The sequence below is a fragment of the Ctenopharyngodon idella genome, chromosome 11 (assembly GCF_019924925.1).
Source record: "Ctenopharyngodon idella isolate HZGC_01 chromosome 11, HZGC01, whole genome shotgun sequence".
Taxonomy (NCBI): domain Eukaryota; kingdom Metazoa; phylum Chordata; class Actinopteri; order Cypriniformes; family Xenocyprididae; genus Ctenopharyngodon; species Ctenopharyngodon idella.
In genome coordinates, this window is record NC_067230.1 from 15,011,280 (window position 1) to 15,031,662 (window position 20,383).

General features: G+C 37.7%; 1 protein-coding gene across 4 annotated transcripts; it reads left to right on the forward strand.

The window, feature by feature from the left end:
- The first annotated feature begins 224 nt into the window (after window positions 1-224).
- ushbp1 (Usher syndrome 1C binding protein 1) lies at window positions 225-18,270 on the forward strand. 4 transcript variants are annotated; one of them, XM_051912664.1, is made up of 14 exons: window positions 225-434; window positions 2,160-2,281; window positions 2,364-2,503; window positions 3,912-4,075; window positions 4,165-4,374; window positions 4,699-4,919; window positions 8,251-8,391; window positions 8,619-8,686; window positions 8,790-8,901; window positions 10,460-10,688; window positions 12,338-12,496; window positions 13,352-13,449; window positions 13,545-13,667; window positions 15,466-18,270. In XM_051912664.1, the coding sequence occupies exons 1-14, from the start codon at window positions 426-428 to the stop codon at window positions 15,629-15,631; spliced, it is 1,962 nt and encodes a 653-aa protein (XP_051768624.1). In that variant the 5' UTR covers window positions 225-425; the 3' UTR covers window positions 15,632-18,270. The 4 variants fall into 4 exon arrangements, with proteins under 4 accessions (XP_051768624.1, XP_051768626.1, XP_051768628.1 ...); XM_051912666.1 differs by having other exon boundaries at window positions 2,163-2,281; XM_051912668.1 differs by having other exon boundaries at window positions 226-434; window positions 2,147-2,281; window positions 2,348-2,503.
- Window positions 18,271-20,383: the final 2,113 nt, after the last annotated feature.

Here is a 20,383-nt window from a genome sequence, read left to right on the forward strand (position 1 = left end):
CAATTTTCAACAATTGGTTCTCCAAAGGAAGGGCTAAATAATTTTGCATACAGCTTATTTTAGACTTCTGTTTTCCTTAAGAATACTAGAGAATCATTAAGGAAAGGATTTCTAAATACTTTATTTATAAACAATTAGATTGATCAGATAATCTTCTATAGAGACAGAGAGTCAAAAATAAACCAAACAGGAAAAGATCTAAAAAGACAGTGGGTGGAGACGACAATCAAGAGATGTGTTCAGCAGAGAGCAGGTTTTTAGCCCAGTAAAGTGGAGAAGAAGAGAGTTTGGTCAGGATGTGCTGAAGCTCACAGCGCTGCCTTCACATGCTCAACGAGAAACTCAGCAGCACACTGGATCACTCTTTAAAAGCACTTTCATTCAGGACATTACCTAAGGACAGGACCTGAACCAAGATCAGACAAATGACAGAGGTGAGTTTATGGGACGGTGATGCGATTTACCCTCAATCTGACCCAATTTTAAACATGTATTGCAACTTTGTAAAGTGTAAACCAGCATTTTTTTTTTTTTTGAATAACGATCATATTGCATATTTTCAGCATATATCAAGAGGGTTTAAATCATGAAATGTCATTTATAATAGTGCTGCAAGGGAGTTTAGAATAGTCACCAGTTTCAAACCAAACTCAATGCTTTGGCAGATACATCTACAGCAAGCGAGGTCCTGAAAACATATAGTTAAATCATATTTATATCTGAATACTGAGAACAACAGTTTGAGAGTTTCTTTTTTCACGTTAAGCACCATAACTCAGCAGCAGGAAGTGCAGTTACAGGATGTGCCTGTTTCCTCCTGTTCCTCCCCTCAGAACAAAAGGGTGCAGAAAACAACAACACCCATATTGTTTAATATGGCATCTTCATGAGTTTGTTTTGATGTATGAAGAAAAACAACAGATATTTTGTTCAAAATTAAACTATTTGGATTCTTTCTGGCTGTCAAATGTTAGTGGAACATTCACAGTGAACTAATCCTGTGATACAGTAATCACTTTTAAAGGGGACGTATCATGTTTAAGTGCTATAATCAGGTCCCCGGTGCAACCCAGAAAACATGAAAAAGGACAACCCAGTAACTTTGTTTTGGTAAGCGATTCTCTGCAAGCATGTGAAAAAACGAGCCGCTCAGATTTCGCTCCCCTTGTGACGTAGAAAGGGGATCTTATTATAATATTACTGCCCTTTAATCTGCACATTTCCACCCACGGCGCCATTTTGTTTTCGCAAATGACAACAGTACCAGTTCTAACGCATGTGAAAAGTTTGAGCAAAGCATGCTAACTGTTCTGTCGTTGGCTGCACAGACGAGCACTGAACACTATTTAGAGTCTCGTTAGCTTAGAAAAGGATTGCTAAAAAAAAAAAAGAGTGATATTTTGAAAAAAATATTAAACCATTCACAGTATTTGATTGCAATCATAAACATTAGCCTGGTGTGTATGGCTCTGTGTGGCAAACAGGTACGCTATGTGTAGTGGGCATCCATATGGGTTTTGCACAAAAGATTAACATGACGGCACATGCTAGTGGATGAGTTGAATCAACTCCACAGCAACTACATAAATTTATCCACTAACCGTTCAGAAACGTCTAAAAGTTGTAACTTCATCCTGAGTCTCTCCATCAGTGTCGACTCCGGTTTGAACAATGTAAGGCTGAACACCGTCATCATTTTGGCTGCGTGAGATTCTCCAGCTTTGTTGTTGTTGAGCGACCGAAGCACGAGCTGTTGAAGCTCCGCCCTCTTGTGGAAAGGGGGCCGGGAGCAGCAGCTCATTTGCATTTAAAGGGACACACACAAAAACGGCGTGTTTTTGCTCACACCCAAATGGGGCAAATTTAACAGGCTATAGACACATTCATTTTTAGACACATTCTGGGGACACCTGAGACTTATTTTACATCTTGTGAAAAGTGGCATAATAGGTCCCCTTTAAATGTCATTGAATTTACTTCTGAGAAAGCTCTAGCATTGTTTGTTTGCAGATGCTACTTGGATTCTTTTGAATGAGAGTGTTTAAACACTTATTTTGGGCCACTGGATAGTTTCATCCCGCCTAACCCAACCTAGCTCAATTCTGATCTGAAGTAAAGACTGGTTTTGCACATTATTTCACATAAGTGACACGTTCCAGCAGAGATCGGACAGTCTGGTGTCAGCGGACTCGGAACTGGCGCAGTGTGAGACGGAGGTGAGCACTTTACTGCAGATCATTTCTGAGCTCAACAGGAAGATGGACTCCCTACAAATACCACGGTAATACCTGTCTCAAACAATTGCAAACTATGTATTTTTGCTCTAACAAGTACACTATGTGAAAAGGTCTGTGTTCTCACAGAGAGATGAAAACGTCTGAGGGTCAAGTGCGGGTCAGTGGGTGCGTCCCGCAGCAGGGCTTGAGATCTCCGGCCCGCAGCCTCACGGTGGTGGACGCTGGCACGGCATCTGTGGAGCCCAAGACCAAGAAAGACTCAGAAGGCACGTTCTGTTTATACAATGCCTCGTCGTCAATCACAGTAAATGCTGTGTCAGAACAGACAGCCTGCTATTTACTGCACTATTTGTCCTGCCAGACTTTTGTTTCCAAATCCAAAACTACTTATTAAACTTTAACTTTAACGTTTCTGCACGCAAGTACGTTTTTCTAAATCAAGACTCCTGAGAATTTGTATGAATTTTTGTAGTTGGGAGGAAAAATAAAAATCAAAAACTTAAGGTAAAAAGTAAAAAAATAAAAAATAAAAGTAACCTATGAGTTTCATAATCAACTAAAAAGTTATCATTACCAATAATAATAATACATACATACATACTTTTGTTGTTTTAATTAGAATAATTTTAATAAAAATAATGATTATAAAGAATTCTAGGAATTTGACTCATAATAATTATTAATGTTCAAAACAATTAGTGGTATTTTGCCACATTTTCATTCTTTTTATTTTTTTTGTAAGAATGAATATGGATAAATTTGGGAGAAAAACTAATACTATAAAAATCTATGAATTGTGTTTGTAACAAAGTGCAAACATCTAAAAGTGTATTATTATGATTAATAATAATAATAATAATTAATAATAAAATTTATTATGAGTATGATTGTCAAACTACTTCAACATAATTTGCTACATTTTTCCTCACAACTTCATCCAAATTAATTTTTACAAAAATCAAAAGAAAATAACACTAAAAATCAAAAACGTATTGAATTTTATTCATAATGTTATTGTATTAAAAATAATATAAATTATACAATAATAATAACTTTCTGAAGAATAAAGTTAAGAATAATAATGACAATTTTATTTATTATTTTAATAATAAAATAAAAATAATCAAAAACATTTAGGAATTTGACTACTAACAATAATAATTATTATTAATGAGAATATGAATGTTATTAATAATAATAAATGTCAACATTACTAGTGTTTTTTCTCTGTTTTCTTTTTTTAGTGTATATATATATATATAGACATACAGTGAATATATTAAAAATATATTAGAGTATGATTTCATATACAATTATATTAAAATAAATTTCAATATTGAAAGTTCATATGCGACTGAAACATTATTTTAAATTATATTGATACTGTATATCAGTAACACACCTCAAAGTAATATTATAATTACTAATAAGTTAAAAAGTCTTCAACTGGGTAATTTGATAAAATAATATTCATATTATATATATATATATATATATATATATATATATATATACACACATATATATATATATACACACACACACACACACACGTATATATATGAATCTTTGTATTTGATTTATTAACTGTGTCTAAATAATTTGGATATAGCTATAATTTGGAAATTTACATAAAAGAAAAAAACAAAAAACGAAATCACAGTTTTCCCGCAGGGGGCAGCAGTGAGCTTTGGGTCGAGCTGCAGCAGGTTCTCTCTGCTCTTGAGACCTCTAGCGGTCAGGGGAGGAAGATGCTCAGGCTGCAAACTCAGAATGCTGAGACAATCCAGGCCAAACATCTCTCTGCAGCCCGGGAGAGCTGGGTTCAGGCCACACAGGTGCTCATCTAGCCTCCCGCTGTAAGATACTGTAAGTACTGTACTGCATCTGAACTTCCTCCAGCTCTGATCTTTGTAATCTGTCCCAGGTGCTGGAGGAGATGGAGAGTGATTTGGGGATCTCATACCCCTCTGCTCTGCCCCCTGATGAGAGACGTCAGTATCAGCGGGATGTTCTCTCACTGTACAAACACAACCAAGACCTCAACACCTCCTTGAAGAGCCGTCAGGAAGAGCTTATAGATGCTGAAGGAATGCTGATGGATCTTGAGGACGAGAAAAAGTGGCTACAGGAAAAGGTTGATTGGGATATTCCTAAATCAATCATTAATTTTTACATTTGAGAGCAATACCATTAATAGACATATAGTGAATATATTAAAAATATATGATTTCATATACAATTATATTAAAATATATTTCAATATTGAAAGTTCATATGCGGCTGAAACATTATTTTAAATTATATTGATACTGTATATCAGTAACACACCTCAAAGTAATATTATAAAAATAAGTTAAAAAGTCTTAAACTGGGTAATTTGATGAAATAATGTTCATTACGCATTCAGTCATTTAATTATAATTTTCTAACTTGTGTTGCTGAACTCATCTTTTGGCAGTTAGTGGACCTGAAGAGGAAGTGGCTGTTCGGAGTGAGTCGTTCTCCTCCTGTTAGTCCATCATTGTCCTCTAGTCGAACTTCGAGCCCTTGCTTTTCCTCTCCTCCATATCCTGGATCCCCTCTGCTGTCCCGCAAACTACCTGGCTCCAGGCCGGATTCCCCTTCATCTCCCTGCACCGTTGACTCTGTGCTTCAGGCTGAGATCGAAAAGCAGCAGAGGTGAGAGATTAATAGCTGACCTCTTGATTCCATTCCCTTCTCTCTCTGGTCTCTGGAAATTTCACGAATGGACTTATTGCACAGGTGGAAACCTATCACGGTACCACGCTTGAATTCACTGAGCTCCTGAGAGCGACCCATTCTTTCACAAATGTTTGTAGAAGCAGTCTGCATGCCTAGGTGCTTAATTTTATACACCTGTGGCCATGGAAGTGATTGTAACACCTGAATTCAATGATTTGGAGGGGTGTCCCAATACTTTTGGCAATATAGTGTATTTATCTAAGCGTCACTCTTTTCACTGGATTCGATTCATACAAAATAAACAAAAACAGTTACATAGACATTTTCCAAAATGTACATACATAGCAACAAAGGTACACATTCCAGACATTAATACAACAGTTTAAATATTATACACATATGTATTACATACACATATTGAGTTATATGTAAGCAATAAGGTACTCGAGGCTGTGCTGTATCGTGAATAAGTCACGGCTAAAGGGCGTTGTTAGGCACGACGCGAAGCGGAGTAACCCCTTCAGCCGTGACTTATTCACGATACAGCACTAGCCTCGAGTACCTTATTGCTTTTATAAAACGGTTACCACACAATACAAATATTAAAGCCAAAAATATGTATCAATGCAACTTTCATGAAGCAAACTTTCACTAAAGCCTTCCTTCCGCCGGAAAAAATAGTCCCTGACCGTGAACAGCAACAGAAGTTACATTATTACGCCATTAGATGGCAGCAAAGACTGTCTGTATGAGTGTGTCAGTCAGTAGTGAAGACTTTTACATTGAAAAGACTGAATTGTTGTGAACACGGAACAAGACGCAACTGACAAATGCTTTGACTAGCGCTGTCAGTCACGGGAAAACCCCTTAAATGTTAAAAGGACAAGATAATACATCGGACATTTAAACAGATTTTTTATTATGAACATAGGACTGACCTGAAGGAAAATGCTAAATCTGAATGCAGGTAATAAACTCGATCTCTTTCTCACAATACTCTTCTACATAATACAGTAAGCGTCAATGAACAATATCAATTGAGAATAAACAGTTTACGTTGCTAAGAGTGGTTGATAAGGGTGTTGTGTAGTGATACACAGAACCGTTGGGTGAAGCGGTCATAGCTGTGTTTTATCGTGAATAGAATCAAAGACAGGAACTAACCGTTTTATAAAATTATTTATCACCTTATTTTTAAACATTTTCTTGAATTTTCCTAGCGAGCTACACATTTTTAATCCTTTGTTACAATAATTCAATAAGTTTATGCCTTTGACAGATATACATCTATTTTTATATTAGTTCTTGCCCTTATTTTTTAAACATTCCCCTTAGTTTATGCTGATTTTCTCTTATTTCGAAACAGCCTCTGAATACAATTTGTAAGTAAATTATTATATACTTTATACATTATCTGTGCAGTGTTAAAATCAACTAAATCAACAAATTTTAAAGCATGTAATTTAATAAATAATATATTTGTTGGTTTGTAATAGTCAACCCATTTTACAATCTTTATTGCTCTCTTTTGTAACATATATTGGATTTATGTTAGTTTTATATGTATGACCTCCACACAGTAAGTAATGTATGGAATTATGAGTGAACAATACAATATATATGAGTTTTCATTCAAAATATGTTTTGTTCTATTTAATATCGCAATGGATCTAGACATTTTTGTTTTTACATTATTTATATGTGGTTTCCAGCATAATGTACGATCTATTAAAACACTCAGAAATTTATTTTCGTACACTTTATTTTCCTCATAATTTTAGCTTTATTATTACTTTGCTGATTAGTAAATATTAGGAACTTTGTTTTACTTAAATTCAATGAAAGTCTATTATCATCAAACCACTTTTTTAAGACTATCAATTCAATTTCCACTGTATTCAGAAGCTGTTCTAAATTTTTCCCCAAACAACATAAATTTGTATCATCAGCAAACAGAACAATTTTAATACATTAGACACTTCACAAATATCATTTATATACAGTACAAAAATTTGGCGCCTAGCACCGAACCTTGTGGAACACCACAAGTGACTTTCATTACATCAGATTTAACATCATTTATTTGTACAAATTCATATCTTTCATCAAGGTAACTTCTTAACCAAGAAAAGGCTTTTCCTCTTACACCATATCTCTCCAGTTTCATCATTAATAATGCTGTGATCAATAGTGTCAAAAGCTTTTTTTAAAACTAGGAACACCCCTACAGTATATTCATTATTTTCCATTGTGGTGGAGTTTCATCACTGCCATTGAGGTTGACCTCTTTGCTCTAAAGCCATACTGATGTTCACTCAATAAATTGTTTTTATCTATAAAATTTTCACAAATTTCTCTAAAATATTTGAAAACTGGGAAAGCAGAGAAATTGGTCTGTAATTGGAAAAATGATGTCTTTTAATTATTTGCTTTCCATGTTGCTTGAGTATTACTCATATCTCGCCAATAGTTTTTGCTAAATCTTATAACACTTATTCATTTATTTTGATAGATTTTTTAATTGTTTTCAGCTTGTTTTGTTCTAATTATTATAAATGTCCTATAAAATGCATTTTTCTTTTTATATGCCTTTTCTATCTCCATGGCTTGTCATCATTTTTGCGCTTAGAAAATTGTAAAGAAGAGGCTATGTGGTTGCTAGTGTGTTCTGGATTTCTGCAAAAACCATTACTAAGGTGTTCTATGTGATTTTAGCATGTTGCTGTGTGGTTGCTAGGCTGTCCTGGATGGTTGCTAGGGTAATTTCTCACTGTCAAAAGTCAAAAGAGTCCACCCCGAGTCTTTATGTTGTTCTGGTTGCTACACAGGGATTGATTCCCACCTTTATTGTTAGACTATGGGATTTGTTTGCCTTTTTTATTGTCTGCCCAGCCAAAATCTTGTGTTTAAAAAAAAAAAAAAATCAAAAGAATTTGCACACCTTTTCTCAGCAAGATAAATAATTTGAGATTCGATTCATATTCTCACCATAAATATGTGTTTAATGTAGTGATGAAATGGAAGTAGACACATGCATTGTGATGTACATCCAAGTGAAACGGATTATAGAAAAAAACATGAATGCGAGCTTGCAGTCAACTGAATGAACGTCATTATGACATTTTAATTAAGAATTACAAGGTAAAAAAATAAATAAATAAACATACATGGATGCATTTAGAAAACAGAATTTCTTGCCACATACCAGCTTAATACTTAGAGTTAAGGTGTTGGTAAAATAGTGAGGCACTAATTATTGGATAATGTTCGAAATGCTGGAACTGACAGGTGTGTTTTGTTTGAGCAGGTGTCTGGAGCGACTGAAAGCTCGGAATGAGCGTCTGAATGCCGCACTGGTCAGGAGGAAAGGAGAATCAGAGCAGCTGAGCATGAATCTCAGCCGACAGGAGGCAGACAGCTCGGCTCTACACATGGCTCTGGCATACTGGTGTGCTGCTGTCTTCACCTCTGTCTCACACTGCAGGAGCCTAACATTACCACTGATCCAGGATCAGGGCTTAGTCACTTTTACATATCACGATTGCTTCTAAAACTGATCCTGAAACTGTTTCCTTGACTCTTTTTAATATTGTAAACCTTGACCTTTGGCCCCTAAGATTGGCATGGGGAGCGTGTGTGAGGGTGGTATGCTGATAATGGCTCTTTGATTGACAGTGAGGAGTGTGAGGAGGCTTACAGTGACCTACTATCCCTGTGCGAAGCCAGAAAACAACAGTATGCAGGTGCTGAACACTCTTTGAGTTACAGCTCATGTGACACATAAACACATTAATATACAACCACACACAGACACACATACAAATACAGTGTTTTTTTTTCTTACAGAAAACATGAGCACACCCCAGCCTGACCTCTCAAAGTTAACGGAGGAGAACTCAGACAAAGGCGAGTCATCCTCCAGTCCACCAGAGGGCACTACTGAGACTAGACCAAACAGGTAGTTGCATCATTTACAATCTCTTAAAGGCACAATATGTAAGATTTTTGGATTAAAATATCCGAAAACCACAAGAACAGTGTTATATATTTTGTTGACTTGTGTACTTACATTATGCCAAATGTTCCAAAGAATGTTTAAATCCAGAGAAATAGGCAATTTTAACCCGAGTCTCGTCTGATTCTTTTCCACCGCCTATAGACGTGAAGACAACACCTCCCATGATTCCGCGAAATTAAGGCGTCATCGAGCTACGCCTTTGTTTTTAATAAGCGACTTCTAGCGGTGAAAATTACATATTGTGCCTTTAAGGTGCAGTCACATTTACTGTTGCTTGACAAAATTTTATTAATTTCAATGGGAATCAACAAAATGAAGAATTTCACCTGAAGGACTTGCGATGGTGCCGACATTTTAGCAGCAAAACAAAATGAAAGATCCACAATGGACGAGGTACTCATGGTTGCATTGACCAGTTTGTATCGCACTACAGTCCAATATTATAAAATAATAAAAAAAAAAAAAACAAACCAAGGCTTGGAAAAAAGTTATTTAGGGTTTGTTTGACTAGTAGAATTGCTTTGGATGTTTATTTTGGCATCTTTATTCTGTATTTATCACATCTGGTCCCACTTTCTTTCACCTGCGAAATTTCGTCAAGAATGGTAATGTGACCGCACCTTTAGACACGGCCTCAAGTAGTGCATTAGATGTGTATTTGAGGTTATGCGATGATACGCTGTCAGAAAAGATGTGCAAAACGTGTACCGTTTAGGGGTACAACAGCTTGTCACTGGGGCAGTATGCTTAAAAGGACAACTTTGTACCTTATCAACTCCTAAAAGGTGCATTTCATTACCTTAGAGTAGTGAAATATACTATGAACTTAGGGGTAAGTAAGGTACAGAGATGCTGTTGACGCTCGACACCCAACGGCCAAGTAGCACGTCATTCTGCGCCTGCGCAAGATGAAATGCATTTCCGTACCAGCAGGTGGCAGTAGCTAAACGGCCAATCAGAATGATCAGATGGCCCGACCGACCGACGAGCTCCGACGCCGATTCAACATTTCGAATTGGCCGAAAAAAAGCCGACGAGGACCAACTTCAGCCGACGGTGTGGAACACACTGAGAAAACTTAGTCGGCCGACGAACAAAAACTACCCGACGGCCGACCGTCGGCTTGGTGTGTTCCGGCTTTTTTATGTTTTAGCTTTCAGAAAGGTGCTGTATTTTGTCACCAAAGTATGGACTCAGATGTGGATCTTATTAATGTTAACCATTTTTATCCCTCTGTTTCTACAGTGATACATTGATAAATATCTTGGTAATCTATTTGTGCACCTTTGGCATACTATTTTCAATAATGGAAATCTGAGTGGAAGTATCTCACCAAAGCTCTAGTCTAATTTTCAATCCTAATTAGATTAATTACAATGGCTTAAAATGCAATTACCTTCCCAAACCAATTCAATCAATCCACTTATTTTGGTCTGATAATGAAACAGACGTCATCTTAGATCTGAAAAGCCTCTCTCTCTTTTTCTGTGTACTCCAGCTTGTCGGAGCAGGAGTTTAAGGGCAAGGCTGGTGTAATTCTCCAGAGGATCGCCAGGCTAAAGCAGGACAGGGCCGCTATGTGTATCCCGCAGCGGGGCAAATCAGGAGAGGGAAAGATCAGTCCCGACACTGGCACGCTTGCAGGGGTCAGAGGTCGCACCAGTTCACTTTCCAAAAACACCAAAGAGGAGAAAGCGGCTCTATTATATGAGTTGGTGACAGTCAGGGTGGGCAATTTTGAAAAGTTCACCCCTACTTTCTATATTCAGAACAAGTTTTATACTTAATACACTGCTCAAAAAAATTAAAGGAACACTTTGAAAACACATCAGATCTCAATGGGGAAAAATATCATGCTGGATATCTATACTGATATGGACTGGGTAATGTGTTAGGAACAAAAGGATGCCACACTGTTTGATGGAAATGAAAATTATCAACCTACAGAGGACTGAATTCAAAGACACCCTGAAAATCAAAATGAAAAAATGATGCAGCAGGCTAGTCCATTTTGCTGAAATTTAATTGCAGCAACTCAAAATGGTACTCAGTAGTTTGTATGCCCTGACAACGGATGGTGTCCTGGGGTATTTCCTCCCAGATCTGGACCAGGGCATCACTGAGCTCCTGGACAGTCTGAGGTGCAACCTGGCGGTGTCGGATGGACCGAAACATAATGTCCCAGAGGTGTTCTATTGGATTTAGGTCAGGCGAGCGTCATTCAATGGTATCAATTCCTTCATCCTCCAGGAACTGCCTGCATACTCTCGCCGCATGAGGCCGGGCATTGTTGTGCACCAGGAGGAACCCAGGACCCACTGCACCAGCGTAGGGTCTGACAATGGGTCCAAGGATTTCATCCTTATACCTAATGGCAGTCAGGGTGCCATTGTCTAGCCTGTAGAGGTCTGAGCGTCCCTCCATGGATATGCCTCCCCAGATCATCACTGACCCACCACCGAACTGGTCATGCTGAACGATGTTACAGGCAGCATAACGTTCTCCACGGCTTCTCCAGACCCTTTCACGTCTGTCACGTGTTCAGGGTGAACCTGCTCTCATCTGTGAAAAGCACAGGGCAGCAGTGGTGGACCTACCAATTCTGGTGTTCAATGGCAAATGCCAATCGAGCTCCACGGTGTCGGGCAGTGAGCACAGGGCCCACTAGAGGACGTCTGGTCCTCAGGCCATCCTCATGAAGTCTGTTTCTGATTGTTTGGTCAGAGACATTCACACCAGTGACCTGCTATAGGTCATTTTGTAGGGCTCTGTCAGTGCTCATCCTGTTCCTCCTTGCACAAAGGAGCAGAAACCGGTCCTGCTGATGGGTTAAGGACCTTCTACGGCCCTGTCCAGCTCTCCTAGAGTAACTGCCTGTCTCCTGGAATCTCCTCCATGCTCTTGAGACTGTGCTGAGAGACACAGCAAACCTTCTGGCAATGGCACGTATTGATGTGCCATCCTGGAGTAGCTGGACTGCCTGTGCAACCTCTGTAGGGTCCAGGTATCGCCTCATGCTACCAGTAGAGACACTGACCCTAGCCAAATGCAAAACTAGTGAAAAACAGTAGGAAGGATGAGTAGGGAAAAAATGTCAGTGGCCTCCACCTGTAAAACCATTCCTGTTTTGGGGGTCGTCTCATTGTTGCCCATCTAGTGCACCTGTTGTTAATTTCATTAACACCAAAGCAGCTGGAACTGATTAACAACCCCTCTGCTACTAAACTGACCAGATCAATATCCCAGGAGTTTAACTGACTTGATGCTATTCTCAGATTTAAAAAATGTTCCTTTAATTTTTTTAAACAGTGTATATACAGTATGTTATGAATGTGATGCAATGCAGTTTCTCATAACTTAATTTAATTTTACACAGGAGGAGATGTCAGAGATGCGTGGAAATCTCCGGCTCCTGGAAAAAGAGCGGCGGTGTTTGGACCTGGTGCTGATGGTCCAGAGTGCCCAAGACTCTGCTGGTGCTCTGATCCTGGACAGTCTGCGAGATGAGCTGGGCGAGAGAAGAGCCACCCAGCAGGTGCTTTGAAATGTGTGACCTCATATGAGTAATAATCCGAATGACCTAAAAACTTATTAGCCTGTACAATGTGATATCTTCACCCCTGACTGTTTAGGACAGGGGTTTCCAATCCTACTCCTGGAGGGCCACTTTCCTGCAGGGTTTAGCTTCAGCACTCCTGCCTGGAAGTTTCTAATGATCCTGAAGACCTCGATTAGCTTGTCCAGGTGTGTTTAATTAGTGCTAGAGCTAAATTCTGCTGGAAGGTGGCCCCCTTCTGGTTTATATTTGCATGGTCTCAAAATGCCATATCTTCTGGGTAATACCAGCTTATGTTTAAAGAAGAGGCTGGAAGAGTTTGGTTTGTTTTGTTGACATCTCGAGAAGACGCTGTTTTCAGCGCTGCAAATCCACTTTGTATGCCCTTCAAAAGGATGAGGACTCATGTTCATATCACTGTGTATCAAGTGCTGAGGAAACCTTCGGAGCTGAAATTCAGATATGGTTATTGGCGTAATAATTAGACTCTTTGCTGCAATGTATATTATGAGAAAAAGTGCTTTTTGACCTTGGATACATGTAAACCTATTGTAGGAGACCTTCAAAACAAAATTAGGAACCTTTAAAAGAGCATAATAGGGGCACTTTAACACTTCAGCCCCTCTGCCACTGAAATATTGATGTTACAGTTGGTCTTTCAATTAGGAATCTGTAGAGTTAATTTGTCAATAGAAGGTTGGTGAATTTGTATGGACTGGTTCGCTAACTGCCACTTCATGTGTTGAACTACCAGATGCTGCATCTCTTAGAAATTCAATGTAAAAAAAAAAAATAACACAAGAGAAAAAGTGACATACCTGGTCTCGGTTGTAGAGAATTGCTGAAAATCTGGCAAAAATAGAAGCTGGAGAGGGAATTCCCGGTCCTCGCAATCACTCTATCCTAAGAGAACTACAAGCGGCATTGCAAAGGTGGGAAAAAACATCATAACACACAAAAACTCATACAGTTCATGAAAAGAACAAGAAGACATAATACTTAGTGGATGCTGTACTTCCTGTTGCAGGGAGCAATCACTGAGGAAGAGAGTGGCGGCTTTACGCGAGTCACTGGACTCAGCGCTCACAGACAGCACCACTCAGAGGACGATCAACAGAGAAGAGATTGCACGTCTCTCCCGCTACTACAAGTAACCCAAAACCACATGAACTTTACATCACAACACTATCATTAGCATAATAACTAATATAGTTACATGATCACACAATTTACAACAAGAAGGTCTAATATACCTAGAGCAGAGGTGTCCAACCCTGTTCTTGGAGAGCTGCCTTCCTGCAGAGTTCAGCTCCAACCCCTATCAAACAGGGTTACTTGAGCAGGGTTACGCATCAGTTACACTTTTTCCGTAATTTAAATACGGAAGCGTTTTGAACTGCGAGAGGCATTACACTTTCTTCGTAAGTTGAATACGGAAGGCGGTCTGGCGGAAGCTAGATATTTTGTCCCCTTGGAATTATAAGGTTCTATCTGCATTCTGAGCAGTTTTGAGATATTGAGCTTCAAAGTTTTTGCATCCCATTGGACTTTGTAGATAGAAACGTTTTGTTTTCTATAGGGATGCACCGATACCATTTTTTAAGGACCGAGTACGAGTACCGATACTTTTTTCTGGTACTCGCCGATACCGATGCCTATACATTTATTAATTTCTCTCTCTCTCTCTCTCTCTCTCTCTTTTTTTTGGTGATGTTGCAGTTTTCCAAGCACAACACAGTGAGACTAATGAATGTAGGACAGCTTTCTTTATTATTACTCCAATGAAAAAAGTAATAATTTTTATGTGCTTGTCACAAACTTAAAGAACAAATATTTCACAGTGTCCAATAACCTTCAAAGGGCATAATTACCAATATATATAGGCTAATTGTAGTTATATAAAAAGAAATTTACAAACAATACAACAAAATACTATTAAAAATTAAATAAACTTGTTTTTCAGATACAGTAGGTTTATTTACCATGTATACATTTATTTAACATATTTTGTAGTTTTATTAACATTAATGACAAATATAGGCTACGGTCCCTTTAAGACCGAATCCATGGATACTGACACATATCCTGTTTTCACCCAAATGTTTACGTCCACTTTAGCCATAACCGACTGTATTTACGTGAGATACTCCACACGATGGACATTTTGACAACTATGTGTGCATTTGATTTTGACCATTCAGGCGCAAGGAGAACTGATCGCGCGCTGTCTGAGAGAACTGGGAGCGCGGGTAAGAAAGAGAGAGAGCGCGCGCTTCTGGTCTGTCATTCAGCGCGATTCCGCCTTCACTAATCTATAACGAATTGTGATTGAAAGCATGCAGTTCGCAATGTGTGTGTTGTCATCATTAATTTTGAAGTATTTCCACACACCTGAGGCTGATATTGTTTCTGCTGCTGCCATCGGTGTCTCTGTGCGCGGAAAACTTCCGTCACGTGAGGTATCGGGGGTATTTTTACGTACATGAGTTTGGTATCGGTGCATTCCTAGTTTTCAAAATAAAAAGTCCCAAAATGTACACAACATAAAAAAAATCACATAATGTAAATAAATTGTCACAGAATATGTGAATAACTCAATTTTGAAAAAAATGTAAGATAGAACCTTATAATTCCAAGGGGACATTTTTACTGTATAACTTGTTAAATATGGATATTTTTCTTACACAAATGCATCGCTTCGATTCAGAAGGCCTTTATTACCCCCCCCCCCCCCCTTGGACGCATCAAGATATTTATTAATATAACTCTGATTGTGTTCATCAGAAAGAAGAAAGTCATGGCTTGAGGTTGAGTAAAGCTTGGGGTAATTTTCATTTTAAAGTGAACTAATCCTTTAAAATGATAAGTGTTCAGCTAAATGTCAACCACACATGTATGCGAATGCTAGGATCAATCACAAACATTTTTTTTTTATTTTTTTTCAACAGTAAAGTCTTAAGCACTTACAGAAGTTCTCGAAAGAAGCACCAGGAGCAGCTGTGGCGACTGGAGAAGCAAATCGCAGTCATGAACGAACGTCACGCTACCAGGGAAGCTGAGCTAAGTGCCACACTGGAAGCTATGGAGTGGAGGAAAGAGGAGACCATACTCTGAAAGACTCACAGCACAGTTCTTAGTGTCATTTTACTGACGAAGGCTAATGCTAAGAGGAATTTGAGTAAGACTTTGGGTAATGATTGTCTTACTGAGCATATAATCCACTGACCTCCAAAGAAATAAAACTGACACTAAAATTGTTGCCAAGGATGTGCACTTTAAAGGTTATTCTTTTGCTTAGATATTATGCATAATTTGGTAAAATGTAAAGCCTTGCACATTTTATCGGTGCATGATGAGTATGTGCATTTTTTAAAAACTTTTTATCACTTAATTAGAACCACCACAAAAGTGCAATTTTATTATGCGCAAAAAAGCTCTTTGCATTTTTATAACACTATGCTGTAAGTGTGTCCCATCAGGTAATCAAAAGTTCTACACACACTTGCGGTCTTCACACCCACTTGAACTCTTGAGCTAAAAACGGGAAATACGTCACGTAAGTAGACAAGTGGTCAAGTGCAAAGACAAGTGTGGGTATTAGGACAGGCCATCTTTATAGGCCACTGATATAACTGAGCTCTCTATCATCATGTGTTTAAAATATTTGTATTATATTCAGTATTATGCATTTCTTTAGATGTACGACTGTATGTCTATAAAAAATTGCAAGTGCAATATTATAATGAATATTTATTAAAGTTTTTGACAGTTTAAAAACTTCTGCGAACTGCTAGTTTTCTGTATAAAAGCAGACAACAACTCTAACAATAGGTGTATGCACATTAGAAAACACTATGTCAGCTTTGTTCATCTTACAATTCACAATTGCACTGACAGAGATCGCTATGCAAACGCTGTAACTCTGACTCCCTCTCGTCTGAGACCTTTCCCTCTTTACGATCAAAGCAGCTGCATAATCATTTTCATTTAAAAGCATTTTTCTTTGTGAGTCTCAGAAAAACAGAGATCACAGAAAATAGGTCAGTGTATGCCAGAAGTGGAGTGCCTTTCCCAGAGCGGATCACTCTTCCTGTGAAGATTCGGCCTCACGATCGCTCTCACAGTAGAAACGGGGGGAAGGGAGGGACACACAATAGAGAGAGAGGTCAGAGGAGCCTGACTCGCACGTTTGTCTTCTCTTTTCACTGATCCTCGTCTTTCAGTGCTGCCCGGGCCAGCTGACTGCAGCTGTGGCAAAGGTTGAGAGTCACACCCCCGGGGTTAAAGGATTTGCTCTCTGTTGTAGGAGCTGGTGAATAAAGGGGGTCATGGGGTCACGTTAAATGCAGACTCTGTCCTGAACGCGCCTGCTGGGGAAGATCTGAGTTTTAGTGATCGTTTGGATAAAGATAATGATTATGTCTCTGATAGCTCTGTGCTGGATAAACTGCTCAGATCTGAAGTGATGTGAAAAACGTCATACTGAATGATGAGATAATCATATAATCAACTATAAAGAAATTTGTGATGATTTGTGGTGATCACAGACATTTGATGAGGTATGTACAGACCATAATCTCATTGAGACTTTGGGATCAGTAAGAATCAACCTTAACAACCCTCTAGAAGTCAAGACCAGAGACTCCAAGAAACAGACCCAGACCAAAACTAGACTCCTACATTGCTTGCATCCCATTCTGTCTTGGAGCGCAAGCACAAAAAGTTGTCTGCAGGACAGAATGCGAGTACTGAATTGAGTTTTCTTAACTTTATTTCTTTGGTCCACTTTAGACGTTCTTCTAACTATAAGTAACTTTGCAACTACATGTCAACCAACTCTCATTAGAGCGTTAGTAGACTGTAGTAGGCTGTTAGGGTTTGGGTTAGTAGAATACGTTCACGTACTTGCAATGATATTTATAGTCAGTAGAATGTCTGTTAGGGAGCATCAAAATAAAGTGTTAAGCACCCTTATGGAAAGAAAATATATTTCCCTATATATGAATGATCAATATATTACATGATTTAACAGTATATTTGAGTATATATTGAATAATACATAATTTCAAATATTGAAAAATATGTGATAATATATTTATTAATATATCATAATGTATGTAATTTTATATTCAGTAATATACTTCATAATATATAGATTTATATGTGATCAGATATGGTACTGCATGCGTAATATATTGCAGATATATTTACTTATGCAGTATAAACACATATAGGGTAAAATATATTTTGTAACACACTTATTATATTTTATAATAATTTACATTTTAAATGTTTCATATTTTCAAGTTAGTTAACAAAAGCACACCTGCATGTACTAAAGTTTCTACCAAAGAGATTATCACTGTGCTATAGCGTGCACAGCCGTTACTTTTTAAATAAAGTTATTATAGTCTTAATGATGGCCAATCATAAACCTAACCACAGGATCTACTCCTTCCCAAAAACTCACACATACCAGAAAACCTTTTAAAATTCCAAACTAATACAACTTTAAACACTAACAGATCTCCTCCTATATCAATATTGAGCAAAACACATGAAATAGCACTTAATTTTAACATTTACTCTCCTTTAACAGTCAGAAGCAAAGCATGCTGGGAACTGGAAGTCTGTTGTAACCACTGATCCTAACTCATTCCGTGAATGTGTGCTTATATGTGTGTACAATACATTCACATTTATGTGGGAATATGTATGTGCAATATATGTACACAATAAAGGATAAAACTTTATGAATGTAATGCTATTTTTGTCTTCATTTATAAATATTTTATATGTATCAATATTTAGCCATACATGGTCAATGCATATATTGCAGTATATTGAAAAATATAAGCACCAGTTTCCCAAATATGGAAATGTATTATGTAGCATTATATTTTGCAGTATATTCCAATATATTTTTGTTCCGTAAGGGCAGATATTAAGCAGGCAGTCTACAAATAATTTAACTAGAGTTAGCTGACATGTTGCAAAGTTACTTATAGTTAGTAAAATGTCTAAAATGGTCCACTGAAATGAATTGTTACCCATATTTTAACATAAACATACTGATGCAAAAACTTGAGGCAGTGAGATCCAGGCAGTCCAGCAGTGATTATGTCAGAGATAAAAGGAATAACAAATTTATTAATTAAAAATTATAGAGACAAACAAATTAATTAAGTAATTAATAGTTAATAATAAAATCTAGACTATTGTATCTAACAGATGAAGATCAGAATATAGAGAAAGAAGGAACAAAATTAAGACATTTGCAGAATGAGATGAGAGGTAGAAGAGAAGAAGCAGAAGCAAAAAGAGCAAAGAAAAAGCTGAACTATCAAAAACCCAGTCCGTTTTATTCCATAAGCATAGAAAAACTTACATCCCACTCAAACTTATGTTTTGGTCTAATAAGAAAAGGTCAGACTTATCCATTTTGTCATAGTTGGTGTAACGGCTAGGTCAGAGTGACTGGTCAAATGTCAAAGATAGATGAAAATAGATACAAAAGGTGTTGTTTTGTCACCCTTAAGAGAATATTGCAGATCTTCCATTATCTCATGTCTGAAGAAATGGAAACAGACATATTGTCATACAAAGGGACGTCAGGTTCAAATGAGCAACTAATTCTGAAAACATCAACACTTCTGCAGTACTTGGCAGGTGTCCAATATCTAACCACAAACGTGTCAACATGACCTGTCACACTCGAACACTTGAAGAACAATATAGCAAGCATACTCTTAAAGACACAAGAAGAATAACCATAAAGGAGTACATTAAAGAGTAAATACTTGAAAATATGATGAGGATTAATATATGGAGTAGGAGTACATGAATATATGAAATCAAAAGTAATACTGATAAATCATAAGCCATAAATGATTAACATGAAATATGAATAAAATGCATGAATATGAATATTGACCATTTTGGATCCACCACCTACAAATTTCGACATACTATTTATTAGTTATTTATAACTAATTCACACACGTCATACAAAGCAGCCGAAGCAAGAACTTCAGTTATTGAAATGGAAAGTGATGGGAAATATCAATGAAGAGCATGTCACACAAATCCAGCAGCATCTGTGTTGTGTTAAGTGTTTTAAGAGCTTTGGGATGCTCCGATCCCTGGGAAAAAACTCACAAAAACAAGAGCTGTCAATCACAGCACGGGGGATGGGTTATCAGGACCCCACCCCCGCTTCAAAAGCACACACGCACACACAGCAGGCTCTGACCCACGGGGTTAAGGTCACCTCATTTACCCTAAACATCATGTCACATTTAAATACGTTTCCCCCTGAACAGCATGAGCGGATTGTGGCTGGCCGATGCTCTTTTTCTCATAGACGTCAGTGCTCTCTTTTTCCTCTTGTACTCTATTTCTGTTTTCCTCTCATTTCCTCTGCCCCTCCCTTTCTTCACTCTTAACCTCTCACACTCAGTACTTAGCAGTAAAACATGCTGCTATTCAGATAAAAAAGAGGTTTGACCCTGATCAATTGAGTGAATGTTTTTCTGTTTTTCTTTCTTTTATTTCAGATGTCCTACAGACTATTAAAGGGTGGAGAAATGAATGAAATCATCTACTCACACTCCTTCCAAACTCGTTAATGGAACTGAAATGGAGATATTTAGCAAAATGCCCAAAGTGATATTTTCTATCAGCAGAGACTTTTAAACAATAGTGGCTTAAACTTTGGTCTGTTCACATACAGCTATTGTATGGCTTGTTCACATGGACATGCTGACCACTTTTATAGTGCTTTTTTGGATCTTGATAGTATTTGGGTGAACTAACCCTTCCAATAACATACTGTATCATTGCTAGATAGGATACATTGGAGTCTCC